At 38.9% G+C, this 27301-nt stretch overlaps 1 protein-coding gene across 2 annotated transcripts in view; it reads right to left on the minus strand.

The window, feature by feature from the left end:
* Positions 1 to 27301, minus strand: part of CERS6 (ceramide synthase 6) — a 119962-nt gene that overhangs the window by 39251 nt on the left and 53410 nt on the right. For both annotated transcript variants that reach the window (XM_048308829.1, XM_048308828.1), the window contains exon 4: positions 15300 to 15357. In XM_048308829.1, the coding sequence (XP_048164786.1) occupies positions 15300 to 15357 (58 nt within the window). The remainder of the gene's footprint in view (positions 1 to 15299; positions 15358 to 27301) is intronic.

Below are 27301 nucleotides of genomic sequence, written 5' to 3' on the forward strand. Positions count from 1 at the left end.
TATGTTCAAAACACATTTCAAATCAAAATAAGACATCTTAGTCCACAAAGAAAAGATTTTAAGTTGCTTTTGAAATTAGAGAACTTTTGAACCTGTACAACAAAACCAGCACAATACAGAACATTCACTGTGTACATGTGCACTACTCTGCAAATTCAAAAGGCCAAGATTTTTATCTGGCTTGCTTAATGTGTTGGAATACAATTTTGTATTATTTGTCTCTGACAGTTGCAAACAATATTAAGTGGAACAGAAATTAGCACTATTAATTACAGCCGAGATAATATGTACCCTTAGCAAAGCTCTACCACTCTCATTTTTTTGGGGCTGATACAGGCAAAGATGTCAAGGATGTCTCACGGCATTCATACCTACATTCATCAAGTTAGAGCAGGTCCTTGCTCTTCACAGAAACAAGTGGTACAAAGTAAGGCCAGAAGATTTCCTCTTCACTAGCGTTCACCTAGCCCCAAAAATGCTGTATGCAATTTGCTCTTACCCCTGGAGCAAACATTCAGTGTCTGATTCACATACACAATTCATGACACAGCCATACTCGTTTCCTCAACAGCAGCTGCCTTCTCCCAGTGCAGGCAGAACAGCGGCTCCTGCTCACATGGGCAGACCCCCTGCTGTATCCTAAGCTTACACCTCATCTACCCAAGAGTGCAACTGCAACAGCAGAGGAGGAGACTACGAGCTTTCTGTTCACTGCAAAATACAGTAACATTTAACACTTTTCACACATTTTTTATTATCCAGGAACTGAAACTGGTAAGACTTTTAGTCAACAGCAGCTTTCACAACATTAGCAGAAGGACAATTATTCATAATTAACAGTTGTTTTGGGGTGTTGGGTTGTGGTTTTTTAGTTTTTTTGGTTAGGGTTCTTTTTTGTTTCACTGGTTTGTTGGTTGGTTGGTTGGTTTTGTTTTTGCACATTTCTACTTGCTTAAATTGAATAGTTATCTCAATGCTCATTTTTCCCCAATTATGGCCAGGGATTACAACAATTTTTTTCATTTTCAATATATTAGTAAACATTCCTCTTGCACATCACTTGTTTGAATAAGCACTTGCTTAGAAGTGAATTAAATTGCTTGATTTCTTTATTTTTTCTGCAACACCTGCATCCTCTTGGCATCGTATGCTAGATGGCTGCTGACCTTAGAAAGAAAATCAGATTACCAAGCGGCACAAAAAGTGCCCTTCCTTAGTTTCCCCTGCCAGGGGCTCGATGTTCTACTATTAAAATTACTCCACCCATGTATGGTAAACCCAAGAGATTCTTCAATAAATTAGTGTCTTAGATACAAATTCCACAATGATCCTAGGCTTCCTTCTCCTTCTTCTTACTTGCCTCAATGAGGATCAGCATAACTGTAGACTACTTCATCTTTCACTCTTAAGGGAGCATTTATATCCACGAAAATATTTGCTTCTGCATATAATGTACGAACAAATACACTCTTTTTCTTCTTAACTACAGAAAAACTCCTTGGTATTAATTGTTATAAAACAAGCCACCATTTTACAAGTTACAGAAAGTGACCTCTTTTTTTTCAACAAGTATCAATATTTTGCAGCTTATTTCTCTCCAGCAGAAAGAAAATTAAACTCTTCCTCATTTTTCTTTCTGATTTTCAGAAGTTTCTATCATCTTCCACTAAGTCTGCCTGGCCTCTAAGGACTTCAGACTTATGATGTCTTGGAAACTCTCTGATTTCCTAAAGATGTGTGCTTTTTCTTACTATCCTCTGAAAAACTGCCCTTGATATAGCAACATCCCTCACTACTGTTGTATTTGTTTTGCTACTACTTAAGAATTTCTCATACTAAAGTTTCACTGATTTAAAAAATACTTTTTTTTTTTTTAAAAAGTTTCCAGTCTCTACTGGCCACACATGGCAGGCTCTGAGGGCACAACCTTAGCAGCCAGCAATGCCAAGAGCACGGGCTGAACTGCGAGATAAACTGACACTCTGCAAGCACCAGTGTAAGTCACCTACACATCAAAATTATGTATACTTCCCTCTAGCCACAAAATCACCGAGTTCTGACAGAACACCATGCTGGGAACAAAGAGAACTCAGCAAAACAACAAAATCCATGGCTACTATTTGGCATCAATTTGTGCATGTTCCTCCTTCCAGTGACTGTTGATTTGGTTTAGGATGCAGTTGCTTCTCACACCAGGAATAGCATTTTCATAAATCCTTCACAGATCCAAGCAGTCATTCGTATTTCTTGGCAGAGCTAACTACAGCAGTGAAGACAATACAACACATTGTTGATGAACCTCCCGAGGTTCTCTTTTCATATACTGTGACTAAGCAAGCTGTTTTAAGTTTCTGCAGAATTGCCTTTTTTTTTTTTTCTCTAGAGTTTAGTGCTTTGTGTCTGTAGAAAAAAGGTTTTAGGGGGGAAAAATGCTTCTGCAATGAAAAGTGCTCAGTCTTTCCTCTCAGCAATCTGCACTGCTGATTTCCAAACATAATTAAAAATTATACTTCTACTAATGGGAAACCATGAAATATGGAAGAACTTATAAAGGCCAAGATTAATAACAATCATTGGAAGATGCACTTGACATTCAAAGGCAAATATATGTGTGCCCAAAAAAAAGCTTTTAGAAAAAATATGAATTCAAGTTTTGATGTATTTACATAAAATGATATCTGGAAAGTCAGAGTAAGCTCCACGCAGACATCCACTTTTCCCTTTAAAAATATTATGTACAGAGATCTGGAGCTTATGTCTTGTGTTGATAAAAGTTTACTTACAACTTACATGGAAAATGAAGCTGGCAAAAGGAACTAATAACTAGAATCTGGAAGGGTCCTAATATTGATTAAGGCAATGCACTGAACAGAACTGAAGAACACTCCAGCCAGGGAAACTGGTGACTGTAGCATCTCCTCCCTCTTCTCTCCCAAGCACCTACCAGTCCCCTTACCAAGCCCAGCCATCAAAATATTTGCTCTCTTTTGTGTACCTTCTTCCTCTGACACTTTCTCTGCTAGTTGCTTTGTAGCAAATAAAACTTCTAAAAACTTTTGCCTTCATGTGTAATGGCAACATTTTCAAGGACTGTTTGGTCATGAGCAGGCTGAGTGGCCAGGGGTTGCTACGACATTTTAGAGCAGTTGAAGGTCTATATAAATATTACAGGAGCTGGGCTAAGTTCCCAGCAACACTGTTCAATGTATTTTGTAGTTCCTCAATCTGCACTGTAAGAACAGTGCATAAAAAGTAACGGGCACATTCACCCAAGCATTCCAGATGCCTGATAACCCTTTGATGAAGCAAAGCAGCTGTACACTCGTTAGCTTTACAGCTGCCTTCTATTTTTGATCACAATGCCAGACCACATCAATTACCGTAGTATTTGCATCTAAAAGGATATTTATGGATTTACTTTATTTAAAAAGACAACACATAACTGCATGCCTGGAATTAGTTTGTTAAGAGAGAGTACTGAAGTTCACACTTGGAAAACCATACGTTGGTAGGAGGGAGGCCTGCATAAAATTAAACTTTTAAGAGACCAGGAAAAATCCCAAGAGCAAATCATTAAAAAATAAAATAGGGCACTTCAACCCTTATTGATCATTGCAGAGTAGCATGATTTCAGACTACTCCTAATTTTCCTACAGGATGCAGCTTCAACAAAGCTCCAGGGTTTTCAGTGCTCTGATACTATGGTTACTCAAAGCCATACAGGAAAGTGGTTAATAATTAAACTCATCATTACATAGCTAATTTCTGTAATTATAGTTCCTATCTGTGGCTGCTCTGCCGGAAGAGTGCACGTATCTGATTCTGCCCAGCCACTGCCTTCCAATACCATATGTTGATGGGAAGTGTTTACCAGACTCCTCATTGTACTGATGCTGAGTTTTGGAAATCCTCAGGCAGCTGCATTCCTTTGCAGGATGCACCGTGGCTTGCTTCACTGACAAATAACGTGTTCCACCACTCCATGCAGTCCATGAAGGGAGACGGAGCCAATTCTTAATAATAAGAGCAACTCCATACCAAGGTAAGCACCAAGATCAAATTTCATGCCTAAACACAGATGTTTAAGATTGTGGTATTTATGAACCTACACTGCCTACTGGAAAAACACCACATAGAGAGAAGCCAAACAAAAGCCCCAAGTGGTGTGTTTTGCTGTACTTTCATATAGGCACATTGTAGCAAGGTCTCAGAATCATCCCTGAGAGTCTGAAAATTAGAAAGTCACTGCAACTGCAGAACTTTAAATAGGAAATACAGGTTTTTCTCTAGTTCACAGGCCAATATTTATCCCTAGAGAGGCAAGAACATACTTGAATCACATGATGCCATTTTGGGCAGATGGTGAAGAACGCCTTTCATTAGTGAACTCCCCACTTTCAAGCACTGCCACTGAAACCCTGGCAGGAGCTGATGGCTTCTTAACACAGAGACACCACCAAGTCCCACCTGATGACTGAGAGAGCAGAACTCCTTCAGAGCAGACTCTTTCAGCCTGTTGCTGGAGCAGGCAGGCCAAAAGCCCCACACCAGTGTGTGGTCACTAGACAGGAGCCCATTTCTAAGCACTTCAGTCACTGAGCACAGCTAAAATGAGGCACAACCCGAAGCAACAATGAGTAAGGACACACTGAAGTAGCTTCGTCCCCTTCCACTCCTGTAATCACTGCATTTTTTTGAGGTGCATATCTACTGTATCAGGGCAATTCACCCGTGGGGCTGCAGGTGTCTTTACGACTGGAATACTTAGAATCAGAGAATCACAGAATATGCTGAGTTGGAAGGAACTCATCAGGATCACCAGGTCCAACTCCTGGCCCTGCAGAGAACATCCCAAGAATCACATTTCTTGGTGTATTTAACAATGCCACAAGTACTAAGTACTGAACGAAAAAATCCCAGTAAGAGAATCTCTCTCATACTGTATTTTCCTGTAACAGAAAGACAGAAGGGGGAAATGTTAATTAAATATAAAAACACAGTTTGCAAGGAATTTTTTCCTTCTCAGTTCTGAGTCAATGACCATGACAACATTTACTTCTCTAAAGCAAACGAAGACAGCCAAAATAATTTCCCAAAATGTCTAAACCAACATAAAATGTTACATTCATTTTCCCTGTGTTTTTCACCTTCCCCTCCTGCTGAGCAAGGGCAAAAACACAAGCCTTTTGTTGTTTCCATTTGTCATCTGCTGGTGGATCTATTCTGACATAACTTGCAGTTTTCTGCAATTGATCTGTTAAAACAACCAGCAATAAGACTGGCTGGTAGGGATTAGAACAGGGGAACTATCATAAACTGCATATGATTTTGTTTCATAAATTGCAAATTTGTTTTAAGTTTTAGTATAAAACCATAAACACTAAATTTGTGCCACAGCAAAAAACCTAAAGTAACTGGGCAAGACGAAATTATTTTTTTTCCCTCATCTTCTTGAGCCTACAAATCCTGGGGACAGGACGAAAGTACCTGGTGAAACTCCTTAAGTCACCTGTGAGATAACAGCAGTTGAAAAACAGAAGCAAAACTGAATTAGATTCAAATTTACAGCAGTACTTCCCCATGCTAGCCTGGCATTGTTCAATAGCCAGTAGCCAAGACCATCAGTAGGCAGAAGAAATGAGAAAGCCCTGAGAGGTGTGACAGGGTAACATTGGAAGGGAATATAATAGGAAAAAACCCAAGAGAACACCAATAATATATTTAATTATATACTACTTTAAAGATACAATGAAGCAGCTTAATGACTTCAAGAGCTTATAGTATAAAAATACATATGGTTCTACAGATTTTACTAGTTTAATTGAGAATACAGCTATCCTGCTCTGAGTCATTCCCTCAGTAGTGAGTTCAACTCAACAAGGGCAACTCAAAGCACCAGTTACATTACTAATAATCTGTTCTTATATCCAAATATGTACTCTTTGCTGAGGTTTAATTAGCTGTGGAAAACAGGACTGCTTCATTAATTTGAATAGCAAAACACGAAAAGCAATAGAGTGCTGAGCTAATACTTTGCTACAGGTGTGAATGAACCACCTTAGTGTATAGATGAATTAAAACTATTTTTATCATAAAATTGCCCAAATATAACATTTTGAGAAGTATTTCCTCTAGATCTGACATTTTTATGATATGACCCTGAAAAAATTCCAGTCTTTCAGAAAGCTGGGCTGTCAAAAAGAAAAGAATACTGTGCTGAAGTCAAAATTAGTCAAAATAACCAGTCCACAGGGGGACATGAGGTGTGGCAGCCCCTCCTTCACTGCCCTGAACAACAGCATAATGCACTAACAGTAGAGATGCTGTAGATGGCTCAATACCAGCTTAACTTGCCAAATTGATGGTTACATAGCATTTACTCAGTACTCTGATGTTATTAAATACCCCCAGCTGGATTCAAAACAGATAAAGTGAAGTTCAATTCTAGATGTATTTTTTAAATTAGTGTGTTGCATTTCCTTCCCATGAATATGTAAAATTAGTCCCCATTGTCTACATTTCAAAGCCCTAAAGTTGCCATCAGTGTCCTATTACTGAATTAGGGTATCACTGATATTCTCCTTTTGCTTTTTCTTTCAAAAACCTTCAGTTTCATTTCAGCCACAAATAAATTCTGCCAGCTTGCTTAGCTTTGTCCTCTTTTGCCTGATCCAGTTATTATCTTAACTTCCAACAGCTTACATAGTAAATTACTTCCTATGCTGACTCGCCTTCTCTTACAAAGCCTCATTGTCCAAAATGCATTCATTTTCCTTGTTGATGTAAACTGAGGTGCTGCAGTCATTTAAAACTACGTTTCTCCAGTAACTTTGATCTTTCTCACAGCATGACTCATGATTTATATCTCAAGCATCCAAAACACTGTATGAATTTCTCCTAAATGCCCTCAACAATTTTTATGCCCTTTTGAAGATATATCTGAAACAAATTCCTTTTCCATGAGATGGCATCTAACGATGGTCTTCCTGGAAACCTTTTCCATTCGTGATGCTTATTTAAAAATGTAATATGGTATTTCCCCTTTCTCACAATAGCATTCTTCAAAAGACTCCGGAGCACAGGTATTCTTTCCTGCTCACTCAGTGAATGAGAAATTGTTTTATTTATCACCTAATGCTCAGCCCTGCTTTCATAGAAAGGAATAAGATTATAATTCAATTTTAACATCCAAAATGATTTTAGCTTAAAAATTTTCATCAGTTACAGAAACTCAACAATTGGTTTTACAAGTAAAAAAAAAAAGGTAATAAAACCCTCCAGAGAATCCAAATCAATTTTAAAGCAAGAACAATCTGCCAAAGGCAGGCTTCATTTCCTTCCTCAGTGGCCTACGTATCGCATTACCCCTCTGTTAATAGCACAGTAAAATATCAAGTATCAGCATTGTGTTAAAAGAGCTCCACAGTGGCCTCTGACATTCTTCATTTAAATGAGAATATTTATCCAGCATCAGGCAAATAAGCTCACTGAACAAAAGGAATTACAAGGCTTCAGTAATAGATAATATAACAACCTTTCGAGCAGAACATGGGAAGGAAACATCACAACAGATGCAGACTAGAAAAAGTGCCCAACAGAATGCCTGCTTCAATTGATTCAAGAATGAAGGAGACATCAAGGGCTCGGGAGGTAAACCCCCTGCTTCCAAGCTTTTGCCATGCTGTTGTTTTCTAGAGTCAGTTCTGATTTAAACCAAGGTGGTAGATATTTCCCACACTCATGCTTTGGTATTTCAGCATTAAAACCAGAAAAAATCAGCCTGCTTTAAGGAGTCTTATTCTAAGAATCAGATGATCAGACATAATCCAAATAGTGGTGTGAATTTTTCCAAGATGTTGCATTTCTTGTATTGTTCTGTTCTGCAAAATATCCAGCAGCATTATTTTCATGAAAAAGTAGAAGCACCAGGCATGGCAAGACAAAATGGAAACAATAAATGAAGTACTGAATATTCTGATGCAGGTCATTTTTTTCTGCTCCAAATGATGTAATATGCAATGTGTGCTGCAAATAGCTTTCCAATAGCTGAGGAACTTTTATGTCAAAATCAAGTCTGTCCTACTGCTACAAAGACTGAAAACTGTCTAGAGCATTGGACATTTTGAATACAGCAACTTATTTTTCAGTTTGACAGCTGCTGGTTTTTTGCACTACCTTTTTTTCAGTTTAGTTCAGATCTACCAAAATTGATTCCTACCCATGATGAATCTTTATAGCATTAAATCAGAAAGTTTAAAAAGCCACAGCTATCAATTGCTGCCTTGGGGAACCCAGGTATTACAGGTGATTCCAGTGGGAAGAGATGTTGTCAGTACTGTAAGCATGAATGATGTCCTCTTGATTCCCATATAATATTGAGGAAAAAGAAATTTATTTTGTATTTCTAATGACAGTAATGGCTGAGAGCCCCCATGAAGGATGTTTTCAATGCATTGCAGAGAACTTGTATGAAGAATTTGAAACTATTAATTTCTGCATTCAAACTCTTCTGTTATTTTTCCCCAGAATAGTATCATTAATACACTAACTATAACCCCACTTAAACTGTAGCATGACCTTTGATTTGAAAACTGTCCCAATCTTATTTCCCACATGATACAAACTTACCATCTTCATTACAGAAATGCTTGTTTCCACAAATATGACAATTTTATTAAGTGGTTGTGCATAATAAACATTACTTACTTAGTCTAAGGTTAACAATCTCAATAATAGGTGAACTGTAATACAGAAACAATGTCAATAATCAGCCACCAATTTATTGACAAATTCTTTTTTTGTATTTCAAATGAAGGTGTCTGACTTTAGGCTCTAAAATTCTGGAGTACAAGCAATCCGAAATGGCATTTACAAATTCTACACTACTCTCTCAGGGCTGTAACATGTGCATGTATTGCTGCTGCTATTTTATTCCAAAAAGAGGCAAAGAATAAGCCAACTCAGCTGAGCAGCAGAATGCAACACTCTCACAAAAATGCATGAAGCCAGCTTCTTTCTATGTGCACACAGAAACTGCAGGCCACTAACAGAACATCTCCAGCTGTCACACACAAACTCGCTGGCTCAGTGGTTAGTGCACACAGGAGGATAAGCACTTCATTTTCCTCGTTTGAAACATCCTATAGTTTCAAGAAAGAGGAACTTCAGCAACAGCAGAAGCGGAGCTCTACCTGTCAGGGTTTTTTTTCCTTCATACTACCCTGCTATTTGCTATTTGCCTTCCATACATTTATGTCACTTGAGTAGGCTTTTGGAGTCAAATTTACACTTCAACATGGCTTTCCCTGTTCTTTTGCAAGCTACATGTACCGCTAGAAATTGTAACTACCCACCAGACAGTTCTTAGCAGACAGTTCCCAGTTCTTCAGTAGGGGATGACTCATTAGGAAGGACACTCAATCAGCTGCATACATACAGAAGCTTGTTGCACCCAGCATTTTTTAAATATAGCCACAGCATACTCGTATCATCTGCCTTACTTCAACACTAAATTTGAAAAATAGCAAGATTTGTTTATCCAGGCAGATAATCCCTTTCACCAGTAGAATATGTACATGCAACTTCAGGTTTACAAGTCTCCATATAGACTTCAAAAGACTTGCAGAAAATTCATCTTTTTTTGTGAATTCATAATTCTCATGGGCAATTAAAGGAAGGAAATTAAATGTGAAAAGTCTGTAAGCCACCTGGAAGCTCTGCTTCTGTATGTTTGTAAAGATTTCATTTTACAGCTTTATACAGGCGCTGCTTAGCACCAAGGATGAGCAAGCAAGAAACAAGCCAATCCTGAACTCTTCACTCTGTTCCTTTATCACCAAAGATAATGATATTTTTTCCATTTAATTGGAGCACAGTCAGACCATTAACTCTTAACGATCAAAGCCACCATTTATTTAACTACAAATATTACTGAGGAAAACAAAAACATTATTTCATTCATATGTTAATGATAAGCAAAGCAGTCAGTTCAATGCCACTGGAACTTAATGTCTTGTTGGTGTCACTACAGGTGTGGTGCTCTGCAAGGAAGTGTTTTGTAGACATGCAAACAAAACAAATGGTAGAGCTGAAAACCTCAGTTTCATTCAGAAAGGGAAGAATTTGCATACACATGATCAGAGTGGAAATATAATTGGTTACTTATCTTTTATGCTTAGTGATTTATAAAGATACAAAGAATGCTGTAGTGAATGCTGGCTTCAGTCCTTCAGTGCCAAAACATCTCATTCAGAAGTCTGAAAATTAAGATGGGATGGTCACATCTAGCATTTGCCATTTTACCAAGAATGGGGGCAACGAGGATTAGATGGAAAGGTGAATGTTTCACATTAAATTATTTTGTGGGACACCCACTCTTTAGTCGCAAATAATTTAAATCTGCTCTAGAAAATAGTGAAGACTGGAGCTGGCAGCTAATAACAAAGAAAGCTTCACCTTCTCTTTCAAAGTTGGTACCTTGGTCCATTTTCCTCACACAGAAGAATACTCATTACCAAATCTGCTCCTGAAAACAGTATATTGAAATAGTATCTTGAATAGTATATACTACTTGAAAATAGGATATTGAAAATAGTATTTGAGGTAGAAGGTGGACAACTTGAACTCTTAATCTACATTTACATTGATTTCCTCTTCCCTTAAAGTATCAGAAATGACAGAGGTCACTTCAAATCCTAATTATGATGACCTATTTCATCCCCTCAGTGCACTATACATCACACTCCAGGGCATGTCCTGAAACACACAGTGCTAAAGGATCAAGTGACAAACCCATCAAACTCCCAACACCTACTTTATGTTCATTACCTAACAAGTTTACAGTTCATTTTCATCAAATTGAAAGTTCTGGTTTGAAAGAACAGAGACAAACACATGTTTCACTTCAGCAACAAGAGACCCTTTGGGAAGCATTATTACACCACCTGGTAATAATAAATAAGCTACAACTGATAGCATTAAGGTAGAAAGGACTTGGAAGAAGCAGCAAAACTTTATGAGGAGCATTTGAAAAAGAAGCCAAGACCAAGAAAACAATTTCATCTTTGAGATGCTTTAACACTGACATGTCATTAACAACTTCACTAGTTACAGACAATGACAGCAAACCCCACAATAAAATTAAGCCTTGCAGCCTGAAGAGGCTGAAGGCACGCACGAGGTGGGGAAGGGAGGAATGTCTAATATGATAATTAAATACTAGTAACTCCGTAATAAATTTTTTTCTCCTCTGTCTACGTAAGTCACAATTTGTAGGTAATGGAGCGGTTTGGCTGAGTATGTGTAAGGCTGCAAGTCACTCCTCTTCACATGCTTCATTTGTGAGCAATCAAGCAACTGCCTTGGCTTCTCTACTCTCTGATCCAAGACTTATGCTTCTCACTTCACAGTAACTCTTGAACGGGGCACGCGTTCCCATGGTATCACAAACATTTGTAAGATTTACCAATCATACAGCTGCACCCTAGAGTTAAAGTCAACTCTTAACTGAAAAAGGCAGACACCAATGGTAGAAGCTGCCCTTATTCACTTCATGTTGCTTCATGAGCAATGTATTATTGCAACAAAGAAAAGTCGGCACCATGTGCCCATTTGAGGTCAGAGGCACTGAGGACAAGACCAGTGCAAAATCCGTAACGGTCTCCTGCCTTCGGAGTTCAGTGGTGGGGTTGGCAGGGGGTTGGAGAGAGTTCCATGAATAAGCTATTGTATGACACAGAGGCTGTGGAAAGCAGATGTCCATATGGATAGAGTGAGGGAGAGTGGGTGGTAGCATGAGTTTTTGTGCATTTCACATTGCTAAACCCATCATACAAAGTATCAGCACCTGATCATGAGGTGAGGTACACACAGGACACTTTACTGTCAATCCTCAGCCTTCCCAAACTGGAGGATATTCCTGAATTCACGGCAAATTTTATTCAGCAAAATGACCCAGTCTAAGTGTCCTGCAGACACTACTAAGAAAAAAAATTGTTTAAAATGTATCGGTTGATAGGTTTTGTTGCAACAGACCAAACTTTGGTGACAAAGCTTTATATCAGAAATTTCTTCCCTGTGTATTGAGATTTTTTGAAATTTCAGCAGAAGTAACATTATTTATTCAATTAATAACTTAAAAACATATACTTTCCCCTGGAAAAAGAGAAAACCCAAGAGAAGAACTCAATAAAGACACATAGCTTTCAGCAGGAAGAAAGTTTTAAATCTCTAGTAATGTACTCAGCAAATACAGCATGTCAAAGAAATTGATATTTCATGTGCAGCTGTTACCAAAAATAATGCACAGGTTGCTTTATTTGGTGCACAAATTTCATCTGTCTAGATCAGCCATTAACTGCAGTCATGGACATTAACAAAGACAAGCTTGCCATGGCATTTCAGAGGGTTTTACGAGTGCTCTGACTGACAGCTTTGTTAGCTTTCACATGCTTCTGTACAGAAGCAAAAACCAAAGCTGAAACCCTAGGCCTCTTTTTTTGCAAGATGCTCTATCCAGGCAAACCTAAAAACTTGAATTTAGTCAGTTAACACCATTCTAAAAATAAATTAACACTGGCATGTGTGTAAGACCTATAGCATCATACTTTCAGAACTAAACCAGAGCTGATAAGTCTGCTAAATAATTACTGCTAATTAAGTGTGGTCACATCTTCCCCAAATGCCAGATAAGCTCCACAAAACCACCAAAGACATGACACTCTGCCAGCATGGTGGTTTGCCACAGTATCCTGTTCAGATCTTCCTTGGGTGTTCTGATAGGCACAAGGAAACACTGACATCCACCCTTCTGCTGATACTGCACTGATGCAGCATTATTTCTTTATGCAGCAAATAGGGAAGCTGACAGTAGAAAGCAAAGTGGCAATGATTCATGTGCTGTGGGCATTATGAGAAAGGTGTTTTCAGAAAGAATCCAAAAGGTGGAATTCACTTCTAGTCAAAGTGAGTATTTCCAATTTGGTGCTATGCTGGTGGCACATTACATTCTTTAAAACAGGAACATTTGTGGTATTCACTCTTTCATGCCCCCTCTCAGTAAGGCAGCACAAGGTGCTGTGATGGAGCTGCACCTGTAGGGACTGCCATTGAAGCTGAGACCGGAGCTTACTGGTCTTCTGGACTAGGTATTTTCGGGATGGTCTTAGGCAGGCCTTGTTACTAGAAAGGATTCAGACCTCTGCTACACAGCAAGAAGCTGCTGTCCATAATATGAACTTTCTTTCTCCAGGCAAAATAGATTTTTGAAGGAAAGATCCTTCTATCAAATTTGTCAGAGAATTTATTATGCTTAACTTCTTTCACTAGCTGCTTCAGGAAGAATTTAAGGGTTCTTTGCAATTATTCCATTTAGAAAACCAAGACAAATCAAAAAGAACTATCCACTTGGGTACTGTAGCAAAGCTCTGAAAGAAGTGTCTCCCTTCAGATTTTTTGGTCTCGATTTTATTCCTTGCAAACACAGATCCTGCACTTAAAGAGACTCAGCAAAATCTTGGGTGTTTGATGAACAGCAAAAGCCTTTGTCTTTGAGTTACACAATGTTACTAGGAATATAGTGCAAATATAAATACAATCACAATCATAATTTTGTTAATTTACATGTATTTTCATGTGAAAAACCTGGGTATACAAAGCAGAACATTGGAATAATGACAATCGCCTAAAACATTACAAGACTCATCTTTAACACTGTGTACAAATTAGTAATTATAAATAGATACACAATTACATAATGAATAATTTCTCTTTGTAAAAATGAAATATTTTGAAAGTTAAAATTACAGCAAAAGTATGCAACCGATCCTTGTTAAGCCAGCGGTTGTACACCTTGCTGTGTCAGCCAGCCCTCCTCAAACTGCAGTGATATGCTCAACTGGAAGACATCCTCCACTCTGCATGTCAACTCAGCCTTTAACAAGAGATCACAATGGCTTGGAATGAAGCACACATTTACTGTATTCTTCTTAGTCTATAGAAATGCTGGTATTCAGAATTTTTCCTAGAACAGACACTTTATTTGTGCTGAGAGAGATTTGCTGTCTTAATCATAAGTATGTGTTCTAGTAGTGATTTTGTGACACTTGCTAATGGTGATTTTTGTGGCATTTGCTGTAATGATGTAGAAAAATTCAGACGATGAAGCCTCTGTTCCCTTGTCTGTTACAGGATCCTATGAACCCACAGCCATGACCTCTCCATACTCACAGGCTAAGTAACCTTTTGGGTAGTGACAACTGCTCATTAAAACTATTCTCGTATTTCATACCACAGACATTTGTGAAATCAAACACAGAAAACAGAGTATCAGATCATGACCATACAGCATGTTAATGGATGAGGTACACATAAAATAGAAGTGTTTTAGGAGGCAGGGAGAGAATGCAATTGCATGCTGCTCTGGCCCACACTTCTCCTGGGGCTGACTACTGCTAAACAGCTGAGAACGGCTCTGATGTGCCCTCCCCACACAGGACACATCATTAGTCCTGCCCACACCAAGCTGCCTTGCACCTGGGACAGCCTCAAGAACTACAGACATAAAAAAGATTAGTACAACCTCTTTTACTTACAGGAACCAGAAACATTCAGGATACATTTTCTTGTGTCAAGTTTTTCACCAAAACAAAGATTACGTAAACACACTGAGTGCACACATTCCCCTAATTTCACCTCCTAGAATTACACAAATATGGACAGACTTGCACAAAAGCTCTGAGAACTAGTCACACTGTAAAAACAATTTGCACCATAAATCTGTATTACTCTCTATCGCAGGGTTAATAGACCTATGCCATAGTGTTTAGAAGCTATCAATACCCTTCTCTTTTTAAATCACCTGAAACACAGCATTGATGGTAAACCACAGAAATTTCCTTCCACAGTACATCAGACAAAGAATAGGCAAAAAAAATATTTTTTTTCTAAAACACTAATGCATTTTGTTTGTTAGTAAAAAGTAACCTCTGTCAGAGGCATTTAAGCAAGGATGATGGAGAAATTAATACTTTGGTAAGCCTTACTGCCAGCTAAATGCCTATAATGAAAAGTAATGAAGTGCACTAGGTATGTTGCTATGCCTTTTTTTCCTTTAAAACACCATTAAATATTGATAAGAACTTACATTCCTTACCAATGAGGGTAAGCATTTTATGAGTGCAAATTCAATTTTAGTTTTTACTCCTCACAAACATAGACTTTATTCCTGTGTTTTATATTACGCCTGCACAAGACTTCAAGTCTGTGATGTGTCGTAAAAGCATAATAATATAAGTGCCTACCTTTTTCAGGAACCGTACTCCATAGGTAAATATATAAAGGTAAAATGTAAATCTCCACCTGCAAAAGGTACAAGAGGTTAACTCTAAGATACCAGCTTTACATATTTTACAGTTCAACACATGATTTCTTATAGCACTGCCAAACCACCACACCCTGGTTACACTAACAGAAGTTGAAGCAAAATTTTAGTTTGGTTTTCTACAACTTTTGTTATCAAGCATTGTGCTCATTTGCCTGTTTTTCCTGGCCTCTCATTAGCTCTCTAATACTGGCTAATTTCATCTAAACAGGGCAAAAAAACCTCACACATTTTCAAGGATAATTATGTTTTTAAAAGTTTCATGAAAACTAGCAGGCCAGTGGAGGAGAGAGGACAATTTGCCCATCTGTTGCAGGAAAGTTCACCACTTATTAGACACCAGGAAAGAGATAATAAGAAATTTTGTTAAGACTTCAACAGGTGACTGGGGAGTACTGCATGTCAAATAGACTTTAGTAATGAAAAGCACCATTCACAATGAGCTGGAAATTCACTTGGCAGATTCCAGCACTTCACATTTGGTTTTCAGGAGTGCATTTGCATCAGACAGATATGCTGGATACAGATACACATCCATAATTTACATCCACTTTCCATGCATCCCTTGATAAAAATGATCTACATTTTCCCAAATGCACATGGAATAATTGCTGGGCTTCTGGTTTTTCTTTTCAGACAGAGGCAAATTAGAAACTAAGAACAGGATGCCATGGAAAATAAGAGAAACCACTGAGATTTAATACAAAATCATCCTCTCCTCTATGTCTTTCTCCTGGCTTCAAGAAAGGAAGACAGAGTAACTTCCGATCTTTTGGACCCATTACTCACTTAAGAAAGAACTACTGGAAGTCTAAGGAAATAAAATCATAACCTTGTGCAGTATAAATTCTTAGAGGAATTCCTGTTGGGTTTTTTTTCCCCAAGGGTGGAACGGACTACACACACATGCTTAATATAAACACCAGCAAAGTAATATTCGTAACATGTACAAAAGGATGAGATTTAGCTGCCTTAGTGTGAAGCAATGCTGCAACGTGAATCATCTTCAATGACATATTTAACAGCACTTACAACTTTCTTTCCACTGGCAAAACTATTAGCTTCCAGTTAATTGCCACTGGAGCACTTTGAAACATTACTGGAATAGTTACAAAACTGAAAATGTTCCCATGTAAAACAAGGTTAATCCAAACCTTTCTCTTCAAGGCTACTTTTACAAGTATTTAGAAAGACAGTTGTGTCGTACATAAATAACCCTCTGACAATTTCAGGAGAGTATGAGAGTATAAGAACATCAATGAAATTTAAAGTATAAAACTTCAGTTGAATAGAAACTATCTTTTACACTGCAGTCTCCATAGCATGGCAGAAATTAATTTATTAAACTCATATGGTAGAAATAGCAAACCCTTCAAGGGTTTGGTCACTGAACTAACGTTGCTCACCGTTTTCATACTGGCAATTTCAAGATACTGTAAAAATAGAGTACTTGGAGGCAAAATGTTAGTTGTGCTGGCAGAAACCTTCAGATCATGCACATGAAAGAAACAGCAAGGATAGTATTATGAAGGAAGGATTTATTTGGGTGGCAAATTTCTCGTTAGGCCAGTCCTACAGCCAAAAACCTTGCCATTTAATTTCAAGGTTACATATATCATCCAGTGGAAGTTTGAAGGCTGTCACTGAAAATAAAAATATTAGGAGGAAAAACCTGTCTAACCTATTCACTGATGAGCACTTACAATGCCCTTCTTTCACTCCTAAGTGTGAGCAGCTATGATAAATTCCTTGCAAAGAGTTTTATCACCTTTTACATTTCTCCAAGCAAAATTCGTAACATGCTCAAGGGCTTTTCTAGCTTGCTGTTGGGAGATGCAATATTGCACACAGGAGTTCAAAGGCAGTCCAACATATTTGAAATATATTAATAGCTGAGTTTTAGCTGGTGGGTGTCAGGAACTTTCCAGTCTGCATGGACATTTGGAAGACTCAGATTTCAGCATTTCCTGCAGCTATCACCCCTCAAAAAATAAAAAGACCCTTTCCCAAAACAAGCAAATTAAGAAACATTGATATCTCCATCTAACTTTCCACCCACCTCCCAAAGCACGGACACTGCTATAGATTTGCGCTAAAGCCTTGGATTGCCCTGGAAGGGACTTTCTGGAGCTTCAGAAAACTCTCAGAGCCAAGATCCACTGGGTATTACCTGAGTCTGCCAAAACCAGTTAACTTGCTTCAACCATTCCACTGCTACAAAGATGATAGATGCACACCAGGATATGATAGTATGTGTTCTTTTTCCCTAACTTGCTGAACAAGTGTACCTGGATTGAGCACCAGAAGATGAAGCAAGGCTAAGAATTGAGTGATATACCAAGCTGGTCAAAGTGCTAACTTCTTAAAGAAAAAAAAAAATAGATAGAAAAAAACCCTCATTCCTGCTGAACAACAAGCACAAAAGCTATTCTACAAACTTCTGGCTCGGTCAAACTCCAATAAACAAAAATTCCAACCAAAACAAAGTCAGGATTGGCCCCCGGCATGTTTATCATCATGAAGCAGCTAACTGATGGTAGCAGAGCAACAAAGGACTTCCCATTGTTCTGTAGCTGGCAGCTAGCTGCTTTTTCTGCAGACTTTAAAGGGCAATTCTCCCAGCTCAATACCCCAACTGGAATCTCAATCTCATACAAGGAAGTCCAAGGAGTTTCCCACATTGTCTTACTGGTAGATGGAAATCTACTTGTAGATGGTTTATTGCTGCACTTAACAGTAACACATCCACAGGCCAAAGTAAAATAGATAAATGCATACTCAATAACTTGGGATTAAAGACAGGAAAAAAAGGGACAGGAACCAGGTTATGAAGCTGCATTATTCACTTAAAATCATGCAGACAAGGACAAAATGTATGTGAAAAATACATTTCATACAGTGCACATATGTCCAAGCAAGACTCCTCCAAATGTGAGTTCTCAAATCAATTCTCTTGAAACAAGTACTCTAATGTGAATGATGGATTTCAATCTACAAAACATACTTCTTTATCCCTCTATTTGGGTCTCATTGAAGCCCACTGATGAGGAAATGCAAATAAAGGGAAACAGTTATGTGCAGTAATCACACCCATTCACAGTATAGCCCAGTGTTCAAACCATCTCTGCATTTTGGGAACTTGGGCTAAATGTTCTTTCTGTCTGAACAGGACATCATAGAAGAGAAGTACATCTTTCTTAAGTGTGAAGTTATCAAGTCTTACTCCAACTGAATTCACAAAGCGGTAGTTGATAAAATGCTGTCTTGAATTTGTACTAGATAATAGTCCCAAATCTAACGCCAGAAAATGCCCTCAGCCTAAGCACAGTCTGAATAGTTACAGACCCCAGGGAAGGGAAGATGCCTGGCCGGTGGTATAAACCCTCCTAGTACCCTTTCTAATAGCCTGCTTAAGGTCCTCGTTAAGCATCAGCAGCTCATGCTGAGTGTCCACAGGTCACTGGGTACTGTTGTTGTTTGGTCACAGCTGGTTGTCTTCAACAGGGAAAGCAACAACTTCTAAAGGAGCAGGAGCAGAGCCCAAGAGACTAGGAAAAGCAAGGCAAGATCTGTACTAAGATCTCTCTTGCTCCCCTTTTCCCCCAGCAATACTCTCTGCCCCATCAAAACCATACAAAGGAGGCCACAAGGTGAAGCACTCCATCATGGGTGACTGCCACATCAATTCACACTTAACTGAAAGATGAAGACAACTGAAGCTTCTCTGTTTTGTGAGAATTTACTCTGTCCTTCAGACTTCAAACATACCTTTGGTCAGTTGTATAGAGACACAAAATTTGAATTACTCACATACAAAGTGTACTGCTCGAAAGACTTTTAAGTTAGTTTAAATCCAGCAAACCTGGATGACAGCACTCAAGGCACAAGTGTTCTGGAAGATCTGATCTATCTGCTCGCAATAAGGTTTATGACATTCACTTTAGTCCCCCACTAAAGACTTCCAAACTGAACCAGGCTTGCATCTGGTCTGCTCAAACTAAATAAGGGAGATCAAATGGTTTACATATGGAACTTCTGGGAAATTCTTCAGGTTGTGCTGTTGCTTACCAGGCCAGTGTTTCCAATGTGAATGTGACACACTGCAGCAAAAAGTCAACCTAAAAAGTGACTCTTCCATAACAGAAAAATTATTTTCTAATGTAGTCTTAAAAAGAATGCTGTAAAGTCCCTCAAAGGTGCAGAAGCAGATCTGGCTGCTCTTTTTCTATATTTGAATGCATTCCCAATCCAGAGAACAGTCAGTTTCTTACCCTCTCAACCCTTTTAACTTTGAGCTGCTAATGAAATTTTAAAGATGCTTCAACATGATACAGAACATCATCTAAAATGATGGAAAAGATGGAAAAGTTGGAGAGCTTCCACCAACTAACTTGCTATACCCCACGGTATGCTCAATTCAGCAAAAACTATTTATGTGCCCACTTGATCAAGCACTTCACTGATTTCATGCATATGTCTAGTCAGGTTCCCTTCATCATACTGATGAAATTTTGTCCTTCAAATTTTCCTCTGAATATTTGCTCTGAAATGTGAAATTAAACTTCAGCTAATAAAAAAAAAAATTGTTCAAGCAGTGCTCAAGCAAAGCACCCCCGTACTATTTACTTTTTGCAGAGCTCAGCACATGGGGTTCATGCTCTGTCAGGAAGATGCCATCCTCCCCATGCACCTGCTGTCCAGCTGAGTGAGCTCAGCATGGCTGCTCTCCTAGGAAAAATGGACACTTCTTCCTAGGGTAAGGGTGAAGAGGCACAAGGCCTCTCTGCTCCTGCAGTTTTCCCCTTCTTCTATTTCTTTTGCAGGAGGACTGAGCAGCCGGGCTGTGAATACCAGCACTCCTACAGAACTTTGCAGCACCCACCTTGCAGAGCACAGTGCTTATGGCTTTGATGCCAAACCAGTGTCTGCTCTCAGCAATGGTGTGCAAGGACCCAAAGCTATCCAACTTCTCACAACCAAACATCAAACACAGTAAATGTATAATGTTAAAAACATAAAGGCCATTGTGTTTCCGGAGTTGTAGCTGCTATTTACAGAGATGCCTTTGCCATTGGTTTGCTACAGTCAGGGCCACAGCAATGTAAGAATGTCACACTTAAAAACAGTTAACATTAAAAAAAAAACCTCATCATATTTAGCTACTAGTCATAGGCTCACCACACTGCCTGCAGTTGAAGAAACTGGCTCTCTGGCTCTGAAAACTATTTTCAGAGAAACTGCAGATGCCTGAAGTTTTTCCATGGAAATACACTTCAGTAAAATGTCAGATTTGCTGTTCTCCATCATCCACTGCTCAGCTTCTGGCAGTGGCTGACAGACCTCTGGGCTCAGGCTTTGGGCTGAAAGTCAGACTGAGCCAAATGCAAACTCCACATTTGCAGGTCTTGGTTCTGGAGATGAGAAGGCTTGAACTGCCATTACATAGCTTGTTGTCCATTTTAATCCCCACAATCTGAATGGACTGCACAAACATAGAGCTGGGCTATGGAATTATCAGCTGGGACTGAAAACTACTTTTAGTTGCAATGGTTTCCTTGGGCTGTGAAAAGTATATTCACTGTGAGAGTGCTCAAAGGAGCATTTCTGAGGCTGAGTTTAAACAATATTCAATGTTTATTTCTTTTAAATGGGAAGCATCACTAAGTTCCACACATGCTCACTGTGACTTAAAGCAGTCTATGTTTTATCCTCAAACTGCATTTTTCTGCTCCCCCAAATACAGTACAACAGCCTTCAACTTTCTGATTCACTCATGAGGACTTAATCCAATTAACGTTGCCTCTGACATAGCCAGAGGTATACATTCCTTCTAGATGACTACATCTAAAGACAAATATTTAGAGGATGTTCCTAAAAAAACAATGGACTCTGAACTTCTGGATCAACTTCTTAATATTTGTGACACTATCTACCAACCTATTATACTCCAATTATTAAGTTAAAACCAAACTAAACACAACAAAGAGCAACGCTTCTCCTCTAAACCAACAAAAAATTCCCCTAAAGATACTATTTTTAGGCAATAAATAATGTAAAAATACAAGACAGAGCACTGAAAAATAATGCTTAATCCATCCAATAAATAGCAGCTCAAACAGTACACTCCACTAAATCTTTACTAGTCTCATACAAAGCTGCAAGTATGACTGTATGGTTGATGGAAGTAGCTCCACTGTTCCAATTTGCTGCCTCTCCCCAGATTTCTGTAATGATAATTTGCTGCATTTCCACAAAGCCTGGCAGGTGCAGGCAGATATAAAAAATGTTAATTAAAAATAATACATAGGTAAATAAATGAATAAATAAAATCTTCTTGCCTCTTTTGGCCATGGTATTGCTGTTGAGTCAGTCTGGACCATGAAAATGGTAAACAGTTCCTGCACTATGGTTAAGCAGATGTTATATGAGGAAGAAGGCAGTTATGCACAACTCACTAAGATGTGCAAAATAGCAGGTATGATAAATTGAGAAAACTGTATTGCTTTTATCTTCAATCTTCTGGATTAAGACTTGACTGTCATCTGATTTTCCTCTTGGTTGCAGTTTGAATCAGTTATTTAATATTTAGTATTACAGTGCCACTTGAGACTAGTCCTGTCCTAAATCTGTATGCTCAAAATGCAGGTCTGAAAGTCTTAAGAACAAAATTTAGTAGTGCAGAAAAGAGGAAAGGAAACACAGTACTAAATTTTGAAGTGATGGAGTTTTATAAATAATAAAGTGTGTTTATATAATTAGGCCAGAAAATATGCATAATAGAAAAGGTGTTTTGGTAACTCATTCTAGGTTACACAGTTTCTGTTTAATGGTTATGCAACTGTTCTCTTCTGAGTATTTTGAGGACTACATAAAATAAAGGACTGGTAAGACCTCAGAGATCTATTAGCATAGCCAAATCCTGCTCTACAAAGAGATACTACCTGGAAAGCTCATGGGAAGCACACATAGAAAAACCAGATGTCACCGTGTAAGAGACGGTCTGAAGATCCCCATGCACTTTCCCTTGTGGTCTGAGCAGCAGACCTGTTTTCTCATCAGTGATGTTCAATGCAAACAGCTGATGAGTCTTGGAGTGAAAAAACAACTCAAAAGTCTTTCTAATAGGGACCTCTACTCTCCATTCTCACTAGTGATCTCACAAGTCACCTGTTTTCAGACACAAGAGCTGCTCACTGTCCCACTCTTTTACAGTTCTAGAGGAATGAAAACTAGAATCTTCCAGACTGCGTTTGAATTTCACCTAGCAATGTTGTCCTACCCACGATGGCCAACATATTTGTATGCATAGTGCACCTTTGTGACAGGTAACCACCTTCTTAGACCAACTTGTATTAGCTGTTTTCTTTTGTTCCCATGCGGAATGTTACTTTCCTGTAGCATTATGTGTGCCCCAGATGGGTTTTTAGCCTGCTAAAGCAGATGTTGAACTCTTAGGAGTACTGATCTTTGAGGAGGTAGGCTAGGTGTCAGTGCTGTTTCCCCACTTCCCTGAGGAAGCCACGTGGCTGTGCTTCGATCCATGCAGCACATCCCAAGTTTGTGCACAGCAACCACATACCCTCTTATTACACAGGTAGAGATCAGTCTGAGTGGGTCTGCTGTGCCTTCACATTGTGTACTTCCATTTCAGAAGATAAGCCTCCTCAACTTCTAAGTGGGAGCTGCAGTGCTATCAAAGCTAAGACTGGAGGAAAAGCAACATTTTCAGCAGTATTTTAAAACCTTGTCTTGTCAATTTTGTTTTCCCTTTTACATGCCAAAGAAGTATATTTACTTTGTCATTTAGGTTCCTTCCCCTTCCTTGCCTCCCATTCATTGCTTGTTGAATCACTGAAAACTTTAGAAAAACCTCTACTTACAGTGAAGGCTTTTTTTTGGTCCACTTTTCATTTGTAAAGATTTATTACCCTTCAGTATTCCAAGCACTGCACAAAGAAACAGGGACAGGAAATTTTTGTAGTACTTGTCTTGAAAAAGTGGTGTTATCAGAGCAGTGGAAATGAAACTAAAGAAGCCAGAAACCCAAATTTACCAAGAAGCACCATCTAACCAAACTATACTCATTTGTCTTGAAAGTATTTAAATATATAAGCACAAGGCATAGCATTAAGAATTTCAAAGCACACTTTCTGCAGTACCTTTCACTGAATATTTCCAGTCTGACAGTCACAATTTCAGGCTGTTTCATTGCCTGATCTCAGATTTAACTTGCAAGTAACCAGGACTACATGAGCTGCTGCACTACTTGAATCCTCCTGAAAAATTAGTGAAAAATTTAACTCTCACATACCCTTTTTTTAATCTGCTAGTTTCTTGAACTTCAGGAAAGTGAAAAAAACCCACGCCTGTACGAGCAAATCCTGGTCACCAGTCAATATAAGCAGAAAGGCCTGTCACATTAATGGTACCAGTAAAATGTAATGAGTTCATGGATTTACATAAAATGCAAAACAGTATCATAGAGATGAAGTTACCAGAAAGGTCCCCATTGCAGCCTGGGCTCAGTGTGCTGTCACAGCAGGTCTATGTATGCCTATCCCGGTGAGACACCGAAGTAGGAGAAGACAGAAGCTGTATCAAACACTAGGTTACTGCATGCCTGTAGCTACATTACCCACCACAGCATCATCCCAAAAAGCATTAGAGGAACTAGCAACTTTCTCACCTCCATCAGCATTGTGTACACGTTCCTGCAGAGACCACTACTAGCACTACACATATTCAAGCTACAGGCCACTGCAAGCCCCTTTCCATTGGCGGGAAACCTACTAACACAGAAAACAGTGTAGTTATATGCCTAGTTACATGTAAGTGAAAAATGCTAAATAATGTGGAAGTTAATTCTCCTATTAACTCTGTCTCTGTGAAGAGGCACAGTCCACGTATCTATAAAATGAAAGGCAATCTAATATGAAAAAAAAACTGTAACAACATAAATACAAGAGAGAAGAGAGAAGTAAGGATTTGCATGCCCATTCATTCATTGCTGTGCATAAAATAAAATCTTACTGCCACTTAACTCTTCAGGGACCAAAGTATTTTCATAGAGCCTGACTGCAACTAGCAACCTGTAGAGGACAATCATATTCAAGTTTCTTTCTTTTGGTATAGACTGGAAATAGGAAAAGATACCAAATAATTTTGGACTACTCAGTCTGTGCAGTTTGCAGTCTCCTGTGGAAGAGAACAACCTACTGCAAAAGGCAGTCTTGTTGGACCAAATCTGTATGGATTCAGTGTGAATTTTGAAAACACCATTTTCTAGTGCTACACATACAGAACAACTCTGAAGACAGCAGAAATGGGAGTAAGAATGGTATCCATCTAAAGTAGCATTTTGTTCATGTTTCTCTTTTTTAAATGAAAATAAGAATAGAACTTGGTTGATATCTGCACTTAAAGAAGACTCCAAAATTCATCCACGTGAATGAAGAATTTGTTCTGAATTCGAATGTAACACTTCAAGAATAAATATAATGTGTTTCATAAAGTTACTACAGCCTAAGCAAACATTGCTCATGCCCCTTTCATACTAAAAATACGTAACAGGTCAAACAGAAGTTTAGTTTGGATTAGCAACAAAATTAACATCTGGGAAACAGAAAAAGACAAAGCTGTAGGGAGGTAAAAAGTACAAGGTAAAAAATTGCACAAGTAAGCACCAAGACATATACAGGAAGCAAATACCAAACATGCAGGATAAAACCAATGAATAGAGCAGAAAGTGGTGTGAAAGAGAGGAAGAGAAATGTTTTGCTGTCTTATCCCTCTTCTGCCCAGCTTTTAAATCCAACATCATGGATGAAATAAGGAACTGCCAAGCACCATTATAGATCTGAGAAATAAACGCAACCTTCACTTTTAATAGATAAGAACTATTTTACACTATTTGCTATTCTGCTTGGGCAAGAATGATTTTATTATTGGAAAGTTTAATTACAGAGAAATTAATAAGGCTGTTAAATTTTGGCAGCAATGAAATATTTTTAAACAAGAGAACAAGACATCAGTACCTGAAACACACTAACAAATGGTAAAAACACAGCCCAATGCCTCAGCGAGAACAAGAGTGATAAAGTTGAAGAAATTCCTGTGCTACATTCACAAAATATCCTCCCCAAACTATCAAGAGTCAGTTTTTAAGCCCTGTGAATGCCATCTACTAAGCTTAAAAAGCAGTCTTCAAGTCCATTACATTTCAAGAGGAAATGGCCTCAAGATGTGCCAGAAGAGGTTCAGGTTGTCCACTGGGAACAATTTCTTCATGGAAAGGGTTGTTAAGCATTGGAATGGACTGCCCAGGGGAGCGGTGGAGTCAGCATCCCTGGAAGCGTTCAAGAAACAAGTGGACCTGGCACTTAGTGCCGTGTTCTAGTTGACAAGGTGATGCCTGGTCGAAGGTTGGACTCAATAGTCTTGGAGGTCTTTTCCAACCTAAATTATTCTGCGCCCAGTCCAAACTCTTGCTTTCTTGGCCATACATCTCTTGTGGCTCTTTCGAAAAACCACAGCTCTGTCTCCATATTCCTTCCCTTTCAAGACATTTGTCTCCAGTGTTTGTCAACCTCATTTAAAGCTGAGGCTGACTGAAGGCGGGAGCTCGTCTCTTCCACAATCAAGAACTAGACAATTTAAGGTGCATGAAACACAAGAATGAAGCTACTGCAGCCTTTGCGTTTTTCCTTTAGTTGTCTTAAATTGTTATATTGTGACTGTAATTTTGGATTTACGTTCACATTAGGGAGGAATTTACTTAATTTCCATAATATAACATAATGGTGAGCACATACAACCCACAAGAGAATGGAAAATTAGTTAATTATAACCTTGCTTAATGTACAGTGATAATGTTAAGTGATGGTGTCTTTGCAGGATGAGCACATGAGTTAATTTAAATTTATTAATTGTGTTAAAAACTGTGTCACAGAAGGCAGTAAGGGCAGGGAATTCAGAGCTTTAAGTAATCCAATTTGAGGGAAGAGGGAATTTCCTAAGATGCAAAATAGTAAGTGCTTAAAGCACTAAAGTCTAAAAATATGATGAGCATATTATGAGGACATGGCATGGACAGCTTTGCCTGTCTGCTCCTGCAGAACAGCATGGAAAGAGGGCTGGCAACTCCTGACACTTAACCAATGTTGCAATTTCCCCTTAATACCATGTTTGGGCAGTGAGAAGTCCTGAGGCCCAACTTAAAAAGACAAAGCAGTGATCACAGATTCATACATGGGTACGGCAGATATGGTAGGAAAGGGATCACGAGGGAAACTGCCAACCTTCCCCAATGCTGCTGGGGTCTGTTTGCTACCAGTCCTGAGCTAGCTGGAGCCTCTTGAGCAGCATACTATGGAGCTGCAAGAAGGCTACCACCATCTTCGCCTTCTCCAGATGATTCAGCTTTCTAATGCAGCATGATAGCAGGGCAATGATAGCAGGGCAACAAGAGCAGGCCCAGACCCAGTGTTTTACTATTCAACATTAAAAAAACAATGACAGGAAGAATGAGATAAAGGGTATAAACAGAGCCACAGGTGTAGCTGCTCAGTAGAAAAGTATTCATTCACTCAGCCTGTGTTAATCTAAGCCCTTGTATTAGAGCTGGCAGAAGGAAGAGGTGCACTCAGAGGACCCATGGCACACCACACCCTGCTCCACCACATATTGTCCTCCCACCCTGTCACATCAGGAGGGGCAAGATGGCTGTAGCTACTTCCCCTGCTGCTCTCCTCCATCACATCAACATCTAAGCTTTCACCATGGATACAAGTACTGCCCATGCTTCCCTGGTTTCCCTTCTGTTACTTGACTGCATACACACTCTCCACAACCACAAGAAACAAAACTCCAGCAAGCTTATGACCCACAACAAGAAAATCTGACTGATGAGCACCCTATGTTTGC

The sequence above is a fragment of the Corvus hawaiiensis genome, chromosome 7 (genome assembly GCF_020740725.1).
Source record: "Corvus hawaiiensis isolate bCorHaw1 chromosome 7, bCorHaw1.pri.cur, whole genome shotgun sequence".
NCBI classification, from domain to species: Eukaryota; Metazoa; Chordata; class Aves; order Passeriformes; family Corvidae; genus Corvus; species Corvus hawaiiensis.